General features: G+C 58.8%; 2 protein-coding genes across 2 annotated transcripts; both read left to right on the top strand.

Annotated features, from left to right (window-relative positions):
* Positions 1–1,216: 1,216 nt before the first annotated feature.
* On the top strand, positions 1,217–8,509 carry CSF3R (colony stimulating factor 3 receptor). The gene is given in 17 exon segments (XM_074162117.1): positions 1,217–1,247; positions 2,107–2,202; positions 2,523–2,822; positions 3,132–3,255; positions 3,395–3,564; positions 4,358–4,512; positions 5,051–5,204; positions 5,297–5,379; positions 5,510–5,723; positions 6,014–6,210; positions 6,212–6,385; positions 6,387–6,579; positions 6,889–7,035; positions 7,226–7,366; positions 7,492–7,582; positions 7,770–7,851; positions 8,015–8,509. Coding segments are annotated over 16 exon segments (2,790 nt in total). The 5' UTR covers positions 1,217–1,247; positions 2,107–2,132.
* Positions 8,510–8,813: 304 nt separating this feature from the next.
* MRPS15 (mitochondrial ribosomal protein S15) lies at positions 8,814–16,056 on the top strand. Its single transcript, XM_074162089.1, has 8 exons — positions 8,814–8,949; positions 10,146–10,208; positions 11,022–11,097; positions 11,930–11,978; positions 12,773–12,857; positions 13,698–13,756; positions 14,958–15,149; positions 15,868–16,056. Exons 1-8 carry the CDS (start codon positions 8,859–8,861, stop codon positions 15,985–15,987), a joined length of 735 nt encoding a protein of 244 aa, XP_074018190.1. The 5' UTR covers positions 8,814–8,858; the 3' UTR covers positions 15,988–16,056.
* The last annotated feature ends 12 nt before the right edge of the window (positions 16,057–16,068 follow it).

Raw genomic sequence — 16,068 nt, 5'->3', positions numbered from 1 at the left:
AGGTGGCTAGCTGCAGCCCCAGGCCATCTCCCTCTGGCCAGCAGCCCTGCTCCGTGGAAAGCAACGCCGGGAGTGTGTGTCCCCTGGGATGCTCCCCCATGGCCCTGGGTCACCCTGCCTCCTGGGGGATGTTGGGGTGGGGGAGCTCTGCTGGCCCCATGGTTGTTTGCAGCGTTGGGTTGCGTGAGCACTGATTAACGTGCCGCTGGAGGTGGGACGCGTGCTACAAATCCCGCAGTAAACAGCTGTTTGCACAACAGCCGCCTCCGTTGCGAAGGCTGCGAATGTGTCGCCAGTTGGGCAATCCCCTGTTTACCCCCATGCTCCAGCCCCATCCCACGGGACACGGGGCTCCCTGGCCGGGGCAATGATGCCAGCCTGACATGGGTGGGCAGAGCTGCCCATGTCCCAGCAGTGAGCCCACCCTGGGCAAGGGGCTGCTGGAAAAACCCGAGTTAATGGTGGGCTCGGAGAGGTACCAGTGGGAAGGTTGAGTCTTGGGTTGCCCTTGGGGCATCTCACAGGTCCCCTCACTCTGGGCCAGGCTGGACTGTGTGGTGTGAACAGGGACAACTTGGGTCAAACGGGGCTTCGCAGGGCAGCTCTCCCTGGGGCCGGGCTATAGGAGACAGCCCAGTGAGGGGCAGCCGTGCTGTCCCCAGGGACTGGGGCGGTGAGTCTGGAGGCATGTCCTGGGAGAGGGCTGAAGGAGGGGTGAGGATGTGGGGATGAGCCCAGTCCCCGTCAGTGAGTGCCCCGAGCGGGCTGGAGGATGCCAGCTGTGCCCAGCTGGCACCACGCTGCGCTGGCAGCCATGGCTGGGTTTGCCTCCTGCCCTCTGGGTCCCACATCCCCCAGCCATGTCCCCCTGCCCCGTCCCCCAGCACAGCCCCGTGGTCCCAGGCAGGTCACAGCAAAGAGCTGGCTGTGCCGTGTCCCAGCCGTGCTGTGTCCCGGCTGGGGGAGCGGGCAGGGTGAGAGCCGGGTGCTGCTCCCGGCCGCTGGATGTGTGCGTGCCGCTGGGTTTTCCTTCCTGCGGTGAGCGAGGCGGTCACAGCCTTCAGGGAAGTGTTTTGCAATCACCTTCTTCAGAGAGTCACAGCAATTAACGGCACTGGTTTTGAGGAACTAACGGTGAAAGCAGCATGTTAGCAAATGGGCTGAGCACGGCGAGCCACCGGGAGCCGGAGGCTGGTACTCAGAGCGGACGGTGAGCAGCGGCCGGACACACCGGGCACGGAGGAGAGGTAGAGATGGAGGCAAGGTAGGGATGGTGGTGGGGCGGGATGGGTTGTGCGGTGCTTGGGTCCAGCTGAGCACCTCGTCTGTGGCTGTGCCCTGTCCCCTGCCTGGGACAGCTGCATGTGCCCGATGCTCAGGGGTGGCTGCTCCCCCATTTCCTACACTCAAGTCCCTCGTCTGCCTCTGGACATTGGTGCTGGGGGGGAGAGGAGCTGTGGGCACCCAGAGCCGGGCGCAGCATTGGCAGCCCCTCCTGGGGCCAGTGCCCAGCACTGCCAGGACACGGCTGGGACCAGCCCGGGGCAGAGGATGAGCTGGTGGCCGGGCAGGGCAGAGGCAGCCGCTGCTCCAGGGGCTGTTCGCAGCAGCGGGGTGCAGCGGGACAGGCGGGACCCCACAGCTCTGGCCAGCCCCGCTGCACTGCTGTCATTCATTCGTTGCCCTCTTTCAGCTTATCAGCTCTGCTGCCCCGAGCCCCAGCGCGAACCCTCCCTGAAACCGCAAATCTCTGCCCGGCAGAGCCTGAAGGCACCTGAGATAAAATCAGCCCGTGCCTGTGGCCAGCCGTGGGGCGATGCGCCCCAGGACCGGGGTGTGAGGGGCCAAGCGCCGGTGGCAGGCTCTGCCGGGGGGCCCCCGCCACAGCCCCTCACCGCTGCGCTTCTCCAGGCCGGCGCCTGCGGCAGCGTGGGCTGCCGAGCCCGGGGATGGAGGTGTCAGCGCCGCAGAAGGGCTGCGGGGGAGAGGCTGCCTCTGACGGCAAAAGGACATTTTGCTCCAGGAAGCGTCGGTGACGGTGGCAGCACGGCTCTTGTCCCCAGCCCCTTCCCAACCCACCAGCACCAGCTGGTCTCTCCATTCCAGGTGATGCCACAGCCACGGAGGAGACCATGGCCAGGCACGGTGCCCAGACACCCTTCCTGCTGCGGCTCTCCCTGCTCCTGCTCCTCGGCCCGGGCGGTGAGTGGGGTCCATCCCATCCCGCAGCCGTGTGTCCCGCACTGTCCCTGTGCACCCAGCGCCCGTCCCGCCTGCCTGGACTGGCTGCGGCTGCAGGATGCAGGGGCTGCTGCGGGCGGCAGGAGCAGCGGTGGCACAGCGGGTACTGGCAGGATGGGGCCTGGCATGTGCCAGTGGCTTGCCCAACGCCCCGCTCTTCCTCTCCAGCAGCTGGGGGGCCCGTCTAAGGGAAGAGGCACACGTCCCTCTGTCCTGCCTGGGCACCGAGACGTCTTTGTCACAGCCGTGCCCTGGATGTGACACATTTTTCTTGCCTGCAGGGACCCTGGGCTGTGCCACGGTGGCCGTGGGCTCACCCGTTGTGCCCCTGGGCTCGCCCATCACAGCATCCTGCACCATCCGGAGCGAGCTCTGCCGTGGCCTGGAGCGAGGGAAGGTCCGGATCACCTGGATGCTGGACAATGAGCCCATGGCCGGGAGCCAGCAGCGGGGCCCGGGTGGCACGGAGATGTCCAACCTCACCCTGCCCCGGTTCAACCGCACGCAGGCCAAGCTGTGGTGCTGGCTGGAGTGGAACGGGACCAAGCAGCGCGTTGGCATGGCCGAGATCAGGGCGGGCTGTAAGTCTGCTGCTCCCACGGGTCACCCACATGTGCACGTCACCGAGGTGCAGCCTGGCACCAGGGTTTGCACGTCTCCTCCCCGAGACACGTGTCTGCCCCAGGCAAGATGGGCAGAGCTGCCGGAGCAGGAGCTGGGGCTGATGGCGGCTGTTTTGGGGCTGTGCCCAGCCACATCCCCGCACACCAGTGCCTGGTGGGCGGGCTGTGGGGCAGGGCAGGTCTGGGGAGCAGTGGCGTGGGAGCGGGGCTCCTCTGTAGCTGGGATGGGTGCTCTGCTCAGGCTCTTCCCCGGTCACTCTCTCCCAGACCCGCCTGCAAAGCCCTTCAACCTCAGCTGCGTCCTGAACCTCAGCGACTATGGGCTGACGTGCCAGTGGGAGCGGGGACCCGACAGCCACCTCCCCACCAGCATCGCGCTCAAGTGTGCAGGGTAAGCCTCGGCGGGTGACATGCTCCCCAGTGCGTGGCCCCCGGACCACCTCTCCTGGCCCTGACCCCCCGCCAAACTACCAGGCACGCCTCGTCCTCTGCCGGAGGGACTCCCAAGCCCACCCCTCTTGCTGCTGCAGGAGCAGAGCACCGGCGGTGACAGGCTGCACCCCGCAAGGCGACCGCAGCCGCTGCACGGTGCCGCGGCGGCTGCTCCAGCTCTACCGGCAGATGGAGATCTGGGTGTCCGCCGCCAACGCGCTGGGCACGGCCGAGTCGGAGCACCTCTACATGGATCCCATGGACGTCGGTGAGTGACGGCCAGAGCCGCCTGCCCTGTGCAGAGGTCAGGGGATGGGGAAGCTCATCAGCAGCAAGAGAGGGGTATTAGAGCAGTATTAGAGCACCATTAAAGCACATCAGGCTTTCAGGTCATATTTTACGGGCAGGTTCCCGTGACAAATGGCTTGCTGGGATGAATAGGTGCCAAAGCTGCATTACAGACCGAGCAGCGCGTGCCGGCGGGTTATGAGCCATCAGTTGACCTGCTGCACTCTACAACTCTCTCCAACAATTGATTACCCATTTATTCAGGAGGTCTATTAATAATATATCCAGCTCCTATAAACTATTTATAAAAGGAACCTTCCCAGACAGTGCGACCCATCCTCCCTGCTCTGGACCCAGGGAAGAGCTGCCCATGAGCCAGCTGAGCCTTCCCACAGCCGTGCAGGGCTCTTGCCCTCAGGCAGACCCAGATGTGCGTCTCTCCTGGCCGTGTACCAGACCCCAGGTCCACGTCCCATGGGATCTGTTTTTCCTGCATAGGCATTAACCCTGTCTGGAGCCCAGGCTGCAGAGCAGTGCCAGCGCTGTGCCCCCAGCATTGCCCCGTGTTCCAGGCAGGGGCGCACACCAGCTCCCATCCCCTGCCATGAGCACCCAGTCTCCTAAATGTTTCAGGGGGGTTTCTCCCGGTCCCTCACCTCAAGCAGCCCACTGGCTGCAGCTCGTGGCATAAACAACGGCCACATGCGAGGCCGTGCCCCAGCACACCACCCACCGTGGCACCTCTCCAGCTCTCTCCCCTGCTCTTCCTCCAGCCAAGCTGGACCCCCCGGCCCTGCAGAGCATCCAGTCCATCCCATTCCAGACTGACTGCATTGCCCTGGCCTGGGAGGTGGCGCGGAGCAATGCGCACATGGAGCTGCAGTGCGAGCTGCGCTACCGGGCGGTCGAGGACCCTGCCTGGGCTCTGGTGAGTGCTGCTGGGGCAGCGGGACCAGGGAGGGCGAGTGAGCAGGAGCTGGGACCCTCCCCTGGTTCCGAGCTCTGCCAGGTTTCCTGCCCGCCTTCTGCACCCCGGGCACCTCCAGGTACAGGTCGGAGCCCCCAGCTCCTCCCAGGCACCAGGGGAAGGATGCAGCACCAGCGTCTTTCCCATCACAGTTGTGGTGATGCCCTTGCCCAGAGCTGCCCTGTGCAGGGAGGAGGAGCTCACCCCAATCCTTGCTGCTCCGCTCATGCTGGCCCCAGTCCCGCGCCAAGGTGGGACAGGGCTGTCCTCATCCAGGGCTGGGCTGCGGGGCCATACCCTGTAACATGTCCTGAGCCATCCAGAGCAGGACCCGCTGTGTCCCTTCTCGGAGGCGAAAGATGGCAATGGGAATGGTGGGGTGCCTGCAAGGGAGGGGGACAGAAAAGTGTCCCCTCGCAAGCCCTGCGCAGCACCCACATCGGGGCCAGCCCCTGCTCGAGGCAGGAGCCAGCACAGTCCCCCCTCCGGCTGCCACCAGGTCACCAACATCGATGGCCAGGCCGGCACCGTGCAGCACTGCGGCTTCCTCTTCGGCACGCGGTACCACTTCCAGATGCGGTGCCGGCGGAGCTCGGCACGGGGCTACTGGAGCGAGTGGAGCCTGGGCAGGAACTACACCACCCATGAGAAAGGTGGGTGGGGAGGCACCTGGGGGGTCCCCTCTGCCCAGCCAGGGTGGCACCGCAGCGCTGCCATGGCCACACTCAATTTTCTCCTGTTGCAGCCCCCTCGGGGAAACTGGACGCGTGGTGGAGCGCTCGGCCGGCCGGGGCAGGCAGGCAGCTGGAGGTGCAACTGCGCTGGAAGGTGAGCATGGGCAGGCGGTGGGGGCTCGGGAGCTGCCGGGGCATCCCCTCAGGGACCGAGCATCCCCCTGGGGACAGACCGAGCATCCCCTCGGGGACTGAGCATCCCCGCATACCCTCCCTGTGCCCAGGCCCCTCGGCGGCGGGAGGCGAATGGGAGAGTGCTGGGGTACCGCGTCACTCTGAGCCCCAGGAGGAGGGGCAGGGACCCTCCCACCGTCTGCAACACCACTCACACCCAGTGCAACTTCTCAGCGCCGGCGGGGACCAGGAGGGTCTATCTCTCAGCCTACAATGCCGCCGGCGAGTCAGCAGCGACCGAGGTCATCCTCCTGGAGAGGAAAGGTGAGGGCACTGCAAATGTCCCACACCCCAAAACCTCTGCACACCCCCGTGGGGCTCTGCTACCCCGTCAGCAACTCCACGAGCTCTCAAACTGGGTGCTGCTCACCCCACCACAGGGGAGGCACCTCCCTGGTGTGTGGCCAGGGGGCTCCTGAGCAGGTGGCCCGTGGGGCACAGAGACAGGGCCAGCAGCAGGGCAGGCTCCAGGCAGGGGCTGGGGGAGAGAGGGGGGGGCGATGTGGCAGGGATGCTCCCTTCTCCCCTCATCCCAGCTGGTTGTCCCCATGCAGGTCACCCCCTGGCCAGGCTCTGGGCTGTGCCCGGGGGCGAGCGCAGCCTCTGGGTACACTGGGAGGCCCCACCGGCCCCGGTGGCCGCCTACGTCCTGGAGTGGCAGCGGGTGTCCCTGGAGCCTGGGCACTGCAGTGCCTGCTGGCAGATGGAGCGTGACAGGGCCGCTACCACAGCCCTGATCCAGGGTAAGCCGGGGGCTGCCGGGGGTCCCTGCCCTCCTGGCCAGCTGTGGGGTGGGTGTACCAGGGGACAAGCACCCCTCCTGCGCCCACATCCAGGGCTCACAGCCTGGCTCCCCCAGGACCAAGCTGTATCCTGAGCCCACTCCACAGCCTCCCTGCTCGCTGTGGGTATGGCTCGGGGCAAGCAGGCTGATGCCATGGGGCAGGCACAGGGCAGCCAGGGGCTCTTGGCAGCCAGAGCCCTGAACCCCTGGCCCCGCCTCTGCTCTCCATTGCAGATGGCATCGAGCCTTTCCAGCGGTACAACATCTCCGTGTACCCCCTCTACAAGGATACCATAGGGGTGCCCGTCCACATCACAGCCTACTCCAAGCAGAAGGGTAGGTGTGTGCCCAGCAGCAGCCCTCAGGGTCCCAGGGGGCTCACCCCACACCACCAAGCCTTTGCCTTTCACAAAGGAGAGCCAGCCTTCCTGCCACGTACCCCTTCTTCAGGGGCTGTGCAGAGGAGCTCACCCACTGGCCTGAATCATGGCTGGTCTCCAGCTGGTCTCAGTTGGCCCAAGCCCAACAGGGGGCACAATGTGGGGCAGGACATCACTCTCCACTCAGTGCATCCCCCCAGCTGGTCCCCCACCCCAAGGCAGCGGTTCTGCACAGCGCCCGGTCCCTTGTCCTGCTCCTTTTCAGCACCATCCTATGCCCCGAAGCTCCACCTGAAGAGCATCAGCAAGTCCAGCGCTGAGCTGTGCTGGGACCTGGTGCCAGTGGAGATGCAGAATGGCTTCATCACCAGCTACACCATCTTCTGGGCCAACAGCACCGCAGAAGTGTCCAGTGAGTCCTGCCTGGGTCACCGAGGGCCCTGCCCTCCATCCCACCGCTGTGCATTGGGTGGTTCCTCAGAGAGGGTCGGGGGGAGTGTGCGAGTCCCATATGGGGGACTGCAGAGACCCAAGGGGCTGTACAGGTGAGGGGCACCCATAGAGCAGCCCCCACTGTGCCAACAGCCCCCCGTGTTTCCCAGGCGCCACCGTGAATCCCTCCCTCAGCTCCTTTGTCATCCGGGAGCTAAAGCCATCGACCCTGTACAAAGTGCACATCATGGCATCCACGGCCGCCGGCGGCACCAACGGCACCAGCCTGACCCTGGTGACCATGGTGCTAGGTGAGGGGGTAGGGACAGGAGGGGACCCGCCAGACCCTGGGTCCTGCCCCAGCCTCGTGGCACAGTGCCACCGGAGGTGCCCCGCTGTGGTTCCCCTGTGACCCTCTCCCCTGCTCCCCTTCCAGATGACATTGAAATCCAGTTCCTCTTCCTGACCCTGGGGCTGATCTTTGTCCTGCTCATACTTTTGCTCATCTGCTTCCAGAAGAACGGGCGGTGAGTACCGAGAGCCACCACAGGCTGGGCTGCTCTGGGAGTCCCTGGCCACAGTCCGGCTGCCAGAGGGACGGGGTGGCTGTGGGGAATGGCAGCATCCCGCTGTGAGCGCCGTGGGAGCAAGGCCAGCCCCGAGGCTGCCAGTTTCAGGTCCCCTCACTGAGTCCCCTTGTCCTGTGGCCACCAGGGTGAAGAAGCAGTTCTGGCCCAGCGTCCCCGACCCCGCCAACAGCAGCCTGGGCAAGTGGGTGCCGGTAGAGCTGCAGCAGGTGAGACCCCCAGAGGCTGCTCCCCCTGCTCCCCACCCGGGCACGAGGCCAGGCGGGGATGGGGAACAGGGGTGCGGGGAGCGTCCCTCGTGGGGCGCCCGACGCGGGGCTGAGGGGGGGCCGCCCCCTGCGGACAGGCCGTGACCCGCAGCCCTTCCTCCAGGAGCATCTGCAGGTCCCCGGCATGAAGGAGCCCGGCCCGGCCACCATTTCTACCGTCACAGTGCTGGAAAGGGCCGCCTGGGGCAAGGAGCCCGCCGCCCCTGAGCCCGCCGGCTCCTTCCCCGCCGTGCCCCAGCCCTACGTGCGGCAGGAGGGAGCGGGCAGGCCGGGCCGCGGCGGGACGGCAGCGGAGCCGCAGCGGGGCCCCAGCGGGAGCGGGGAGACCGTGCAGTACGCGCGGGTGGTGGGCGGCGGGTACAAGGGGCAGCAGCACCTCCCGCCGCGCCTCCACCTGCGCTCCAGCTCCAGCCAGCCCCTGCTGCCCGAGCCCAGCCCCAGCCCCAAGCCCTACCAGAACCTCTGGTTCCACTGGGCCGCCCCTCACGGCTGCCCGGGGGACGGGGGCTGCCCCGAGGATCCGCCCGCCACCTTCCCCCTGCTGCAGGGCCTCCGCATCAGCGGGGCCGAGGAGCTGCAGGACTGCCGGACCTTCTAGCGCCCGGGGCCGGGCAGCGACAGCGGACCCTGCCCCGGGGCCCCCCCGCGGCCCGCGAGAGGTCCAGGCCCAGCCCTGGGGGGCCCGGCTCCCTCCGCCTGTGCTGTGTGCGTCCCCTCCCGCCCCTCCTCTCCCCTCTGCAATAAACGGGGACGCGCTGAGAACGGCCCGGGACGCCTCTGCGTCGGGACGAGCCCGGAGCGGCCGGCGGGGCACGGACCCTCCGCCGCGGCCGGGGGCGCCTATCGATGCGCTCGGCGCTCGGTTCCTCCGCCCTGACTCGGCGCTCGGCCGCGTCGCCTGGACAAGATGGCGGCGCCCATGGCGGCTGGGCCGTGAGCGGCGGGCGATGCTGGCGCTGCGGACGGCGCTGGGCCGCTGCCTGGCGGGGCCGGCCCTCGGCGGGGCCGCTGTCCTGGGGAGCGGCGGTGGCAGGGCTGGTGAGGCTTGCGGGTAGCTCGGGCCGCACTAGAGGGGCCGCTGGGAGAGAGGGTGGAAGAGGAAGCGGGGCCCGACGGAGGAAGAGGAGGCCGGGGTGGGAGCCGAGGCTGGGGGGTAGGAGCGGTCGGGAGGTCGGGGTGGCCTGGGGCGGGGGAGAAGGAGCCTGAAGCGGCCCTGAGAGGGGACAGGGGGCTGGGAGACCCTTGGAGGACGTGGGGTGCTCCTGGAGAGGCAGGGCGCGGGTAGGGCCCTGGCGTGTCCCTCAGGGCACCGGGGATGGTGGGGCTGAATTCCCAGGCCCGCGGAGGGGCAGCCACGGTGCCTGGGGCATGGGCCAGGGCGAGGGCTGCCGCCTGCCCCGCGGGGACCTGCTGGAACAGCTCAGGCGGATCCGAGGCCAGAGGCCTCAGGCAGAGGTGCTGTGAGCTGGGCTGAGGCGCGGGCTGGAGCCGCACGTGCTGTTACCGCACCGTGTGCGTGGCAGGGTGTGCACAGCCCCGCAGTCACCGCCGGTGCCGGCAGCCCACGGTGCCCTACAGATCCAGAGCTGAGCGCACGTGCTCCTCAGGCAGGTACGTGGGCTGGCAAAGTCTGTACTTGAAAACACGTTTGAAGCACAGGTGAATAATCTGAAGCAGGTATTGGTTCCAGTAGCAGGGGCCTTGAAAGAGCAGTTGGACGAGTTTGTTCTTGAAAGGTCAAAGAACAGCTCAATTCAGGCTGCTGCTGAATGTTCTCATCTGCACCAAGCTGTGATGGTCAAAGGTTGTCTCTAGGTCTTGCTCTCTCTGCGCTGTGTCGGTGAGGTCGTCCAGAGCAGCCCATATAACTCACACATGAAGTTACTTTAACTAGTTCATCAGTTTAAACCCTTCAGATGAGCACAGTTCAGCTGGGGAGCCCTTGTGCTCTCTGCTTGGTGTCTGTAATCTCTTCCTGCTGTTCTGTTCTTCTCCCCATTTGGGTCCAGGTCACCCTGAAGCAGCACAGCTTTGCCCGCTTGTTTCAGCACCCGTGTGAGAATGGCACCAAACTGTTCCACACTCCTTTGGGACAAAAGACCTGGCTGGCTGCTGATCACCTTGGAGTCTAAGCGCTCTGACCAGTTTTCTAGTACAGACTGGGCGATATTCAATGTGTACGTAGGTAAAATGGTGCACACAAGTCTGATAAGTCTTTGTTTTCTTCCACCAAGTTTGCAGTCCCTTTATTCAGACAGCCAGATGTTACGCCAGACCTGTGAGAAGGAAGAGGAAAGGTATGTCAGGATTAATGGGATCACGTGGCAAATGTTTTACTGTTGCTGTTATCAGAGTTGTACCCTAATGCCTTGGGAAGAGGGGGTATTTGGAGAAATTAGTGGTTTTCACTTTAAAGGTGCAGAGCTCAGCATGAGAAGAGAGAGGAAATATAATCCCTGTTGCAGGATTCTGTAATCCTGCAGCTTCCCGATGGGTAATTGCAAAGGGTGAGGGAGCCAGACTCTCGGTTGTGCTAAACAGTATGATGAGGGGCAGTGTCCCAAATAGCAGCTCGGAGATGTTCTGGCTGGACACAAAAGAAACCAGGATTCTCTGGGAAGGCAGCGCAGCTTCACAGAGGGGCTATGGAATAGCAATCCTGAGGGGTTTTCAAGGCTTTGCTAGACAAAGAAATGGTGCCAGTCCCACTTTAAAGGGGAGATTGGACTAGAAGCTTCATAAGCTGCCTCTATAAACCTTTTTGTGGTTCTGTGCTTCTAGAAATAATTCCTTGCAAGCTCAAAAGTTACTCAGAAAATTCAGCAGCTTGTGAATGTGTGGGAAATTAGCAATTGTCTTTAGCAAGAGATCACTGATCTTGGTGGACTATGCGCTGTGCTTTAAATCCAGAGTGCTGAAGGCAAGAGACTGGACCCACTGTTACTCGCTCAATTCCTGCCACTTCAGCTTGATCTCTTACATTCTTCCTTCTTGTGTGGAGCGTACAGTCTATTTTCTTTGCAGCTTGTTGCCTCTGGTCTAGTTTGCAAGCATGTTCAGAGCTCTGACTTTGTACTGCTCTTCCTCAAGTGTTAATCTTCTCTTCGTAGACATCCCCAGCCATTTGGATGATCTTCCTCCCACAATGCTGAAGAAAGATTATGCCAATGTCCCAATAATAAATAGGTATGATAGAGGGAAAGGGAATGACTGGTCTCTTCAGAGATTTGTATCTTAGATGCACACAACCACAATGAGTGGAAGCTGTCACCTGCTCAGTTATTAATTAATGTTCTGTGGTCACAGGTGTGCAATTTAGCACAAAAATTGCAAAGTCCTTTTGAAAGTCAAATTTTCAAAAGCAGCCACTGATCAGAGATATGTACGGTTTTTGTTTAATGAATATAAGATTAAGATTTAAATGCTGGACTTTGTAGTCCACAGAAAAAAGAAATAACCTTGAAATACCAGAAAAAACCTTCTTGGAAACAATCTATTCCTGTCTTGAACTCAGGTGCCAGAGAGTGTGTAGTTTAACAGCTCAAAATGAACGTCTGCCTCGGAAATTTGGACCTGGAGTTAAGCATTTTCATGCCCTGATTCCAGAGCTGCTCATGTGTGGTGCGTGGAGAGCCCCCAGTGGTGTAACTGAGACTTTCACAGATCTTTGAAGGAGCTGGTCTTAAACCTAATTCTTTTGTCCTTGCACACTTGTTTGGGGGTTAATCTTCAACACCCAGTTCACACATAATGGTTTTGGAATCTATAAAACTTCATCATCATTTAAAACAACTCTGCTCCCCACAGCAGCAAAATTACTCGATGCTTCTGTAATCTCGGCCGTGATTTTTCTTAGGAATGCAAGAAACGGTTCGTGGCTGACGGGTTGGGGAGGGGAGTTGCTGTGAATTTGTAGAATAAAAGTTGAGAAAAGTTAATATGTTCTGAAAACTGAACCTCATTTCTGTTAAATACACTTAATTTCTAGCTAATAAACTAATCTGCAATCTCCTTGCAGTGTTGACGATGTAGTGAGAAGACTGTTGTCACTGGAAATGGCAAGTCAGGTTAGTTTCATTCTATCTGCATAAGAAACTAGAAGATTTAGTGAGCGTGTTTGTGTAAGACGTCTGTGTTGCTAAACACCCTTCACATACTTTATTTTTCAGTGTTGCTCGGTAACTGCAAATCTGGGGCTATTAAACACGAGAGTGAAAAGTCTTTTATGCTCTTAAAATTTATCATGCAGTCTTCTTTATGATAATAACTGCATACTAAAATGAGAGAAGAGAATATTAGGCAGTGGCAGGGGAGATGAGCTGTGTTGTGTGACTGCTGCTGCTCGGCCTGTGTTCCAGAAAATAGCGCCCTGGACAGCAGATGTTCTTCAAATTACTTTTACTTTCTGTATGCCCAGAAAACAAAGTAAGCAAATGGTCAGGTAGCACAAAGATCTTACCATTTCTTGCTGCTTAACATTTAAGCTTAAAAAGATGTGAAAAGTAAAGGCTGGTGCCACGTGAGATCAGCTTCAGTTCTCTCTTCCGTTCAGGGGGGCAGTGGGGCCTCTTCACCGCCCATCCCTGTTGGCTCGGGGAGGAGGGTGTGCTCGCTCTTGGTTTGAACAATGGTGGTGCCGTGCTCTGCTGAGATCTTTCTGTGCTGCTTCGCTGCTGTCCCCTGAGCACTGTCCTGCAGGCACCACCTCCTTTTTTGCAGCGCTCTTTACACATTTTGTGATGGGCCCTGAGTAAAGCTATTAATTACAAAGCCTTTTTCTGGGCATCTGGGAAGAGAGCTGGGGTGTCTCAGACCTTTAGCGCTCCTGAGGAAGTGACAAGCTCTTTTCTGTTATCCACAGAAGGAGAAGATGAAAATAAAGACACAGCAGCTGGTGGAGAAGGTCAGGAGGTCTCCCAATGACAATGGCTCCTTTGAGGTGCAAGGTAAGTTAGAAAGTAGAAGGACATTGTTGGCGGGTGATACATCTCTGTTTTTATTCAGCTGTTCCCACCCCAGCACTTCAGGTTTCCTGTATCAGTTTGGAGAACCTGAGAGGCAGGGAGCCAGCAGTTTGCCCTGGAGGACCCGACCGGGTTTCGGGAAGGTCGCAGAGGCAGCACATGCACTTACCAGCAGCTGTCTGCTGGGGTGCATCCAAATTCCGGCTCCAACGGCAGCACGTGCATTACATTATTCTGCTTGAGGTGCCTGTATGACACGGAGCGCTGCATTTGTTACCCAAATGAACTACTACGTTTAGCCACGGAACCCAAATTTCCCTCTGCACCAGAGCTCTGGCTGAAGCACAGTAGGGACGGTGCAGGGACGAGGGCCACACTGCCATTGCCCGGGATGCACTCCTTCATCGTTAATAAAGGCTTTTGGTTTCTCAATGCCTTTCTCCAAAGCCTGAAATCACAAAGAGGTGCTGCTTTTAGAGAGAACCTCTTAATTTTGTCTGTTCCTCCAAAGCTTAAACCAAGTGCAGTGAAATGAATGTAAAGTCACCAGTAATTGAGTGCAAGAGGCATTTTACAGATACAGTCATATGATCTGTTGTTACAATTTTAACCTCTAATTAAGCAGTTTCATAACAGCGATAGTTGTGACTCGGGTGATGTATTTTGCGGTTTGTTTTGCACTCACTCGGGGGGCTGTGCAGCAATATCGCTGCGGTGCAGCGGGTCCCCAGAACGGTCCTCAACCGGCAGTTTGAAGGGAAGGCAAACAATACCCTGGGAAGCTGCTGCTCTCACCCGGCTCCCCGTGTCTGTTCTTTACAGTTGCCATCCTGACTGCCAAGATCCGCACTTACGAGGAGCATCTTCAGAGGCATCCCAAGGTAACCATCAGCAGCGTGAGCCCACACGCCTCAGACAGCAGCTGGTCGGGTTGTTTCCTCAGTTTAGAACAAAAGGATTTTAATTCTGGGGATTATGGCTTTCCTAAGAAGGTTTATAAAATAGTTCTAACTGTTCCCTGGTGCCAGTCTGGGAAACTGCTGGCTCAGTCACAGCTGCGTTCTCTGCGACTGAGATGTGGAGAGTGTTCTTTTTGTGACTGGGTGGGTGGGAACGGCTGAGCGGGTACCTTTGAGCGGAGGTTAGCTAAATCCATCCGTGCTGCAGATGTGCTTCCACTGCTTGGTTTCCAATATCATTGCTGTTATCGTTTCAGCAGCTGTACTCTCTTTGTTCTGCTTATGAATGTGTTTAGAGGACAGGACTGGGCTAGTGTCGTAATGACCATTTTCCTACCTAAAGCTTCCTGGCTTCAGAGCCCAAATTGGAAACATCACAACTGTGAGTTTATGAACAAGATATATCAAAGACTTTATGCGGTGCAAAACGTGGGAAATGGATTCATCAACTGCATAATTATTTATTAATCATAAAAGCTTGAAGGGTAAAACGGAACAGAATTCAGTTTTTATAAGGAGCCAGGAGTTGTAACAAATGTTTCAGCAGAAGAGACCCTTTCAAATTACTTGCATGAAGCCTGCTCTTTACACAAATGGCCTGTGTCGGATAGGGAAACTTCTCCCATGGGGATTGCCCTGAATGGCTCAAGCTACGCGTATTCTCTAACAAAGAACAACCCAAACAGTCAGAGCCAAGTCACATTTTATTTTCACATTTTAATTTCTGGAAAAACAAAGGGAAATGCCTCTGTGTTGTTTCTGGAAGAATACATTTCAGGGGAAGCAGTTTTTAGCCCATAGACCTACAGCCTCTGCCTCCAAGTCATCGCAGCTTTTGCCGCTGCCTGAAACTGGGTAGGAGTTGAAAACGGTCCTCGGGGCTGGGGGAGGAAGGTGCAGACACAGAATGAAGAAAGCAATTTCCGTGAAAAGTAAATTAAGTCTCCTCGGATCTCCTTGTAGTGACCTAATGTGCTTGCAGTATCTGCCAAGAAAAATTGTTCCAAGATACTGCCCTTAACCTGATTGTTTCCTTTCAGCCATAATCTGGTCTATTCTAAGTAATTTATTGGAACGGCAGTATAACCTGTCTGCAATCTAGTGAATGTTAAGTCCTTTGCAGGATAAAAGTAACCGTCGTCGCATGCTGATGGATATAGATCGCCGGAAGAAACTCCTGGCGTATCTTCGCCGTGTCCGCTATGACACCTTTGAGAACACCTGCAAGCAGCTGGGCATCCAGTACAGCCTGCCGCCCCCCTACTCCAGGAGGGTCACCAAGCGCTGGCTCGTGAAGAAGGCTTTTTGTCTCAAGGTACGGGGCCATCGGGGGAGAGAGGCCTGGAGCTGGAGCAGGAAAAAATCTCTTTATATAAAAAACCTCTTTATAGAAGGGCACAATTAAAACAGTTAGGAAAGACTGATAGCTAAATCTTTTTAATCTATGCCTTGAATTTGAGGAGACAATGATAATCTCTGTAGAGAAACACGTAAACTCAGCAAAGAGCTCCACAGGAGACAGTTACATCACGTGCTGTGCTTGAGAGCTTCAGACTGTGCTGCTAGTGTGCTCAGAAATGTACAATTCAAAACATCTTCTTTTCAAAGCCTGGTATGGGAACTAATATGTGAGACAATTAAATTTGATGGTAGCTTTGGAACAGAAATGTGGGTACATCCGCTCTCTACTCTCATTTGCTCTAAATACATCGGGGTAACTGCTGCGTGCGATATCTCTGCGTATAACTGAGCAGAATCAAAAAGCTCTTCACGCCTTCAGTCTGTAAATACTAAATTTCAGTCCAATGAAATTATAATCAAAAGACTGGGTAGCTAGAACGGAATACCCCCGCATGGTGCCCTGAAAGCAGGGCTGGCTGGAGCCCCGAGGAGGCGCAGGGGAAGGAGCTGCTTCTGCTGCACGGTGTGTCTCCCGGCCTCTGCCACGGGAGCTGGGGTCTGTGCCACAGCGGCTCTGCTCGGCAGCAGGCAGCTTCGTCTCTCCCCTTCTCTCACCCCCTCCTGTTCCGCAGGTTTTTCAGGAGGTGCGGAAGCTGAAAGCACCGGAGAGGCTAAAGCAGAGGAAGGAGTGGCAAGCGAGAGCCAGAGCTGCAAGGGAGAAGGCGGCGCAGTGTGAGGGGACGCCAGTGTAGCCGTGCAGTCAGGCTGATGCGGCCGGTCTCTGACAATAAATTACCACCTAAAGACACGCTGCCTCTTTGCTTCTGTGTGTG

The sequence above is a fragment of the Numenius arquata genome, chromosome 21, assembly GCF_964106895.1.
Source record: "Numenius arquata chromosome 21, bNumArq3.hap1.1, whole genome shotgun sequence".
Taxonomy (NCBI): domain Eukaryota; kingdom Metazoa; phylum Chordata; class Aves; order Charadriiformes; family Scolopacidae; genus Numenius; species Numenius arquata.
Note: the sequence above shows the minus strand (reverse complement) of the source record. Positions and strands in the feature narration are given on the sequence as shown.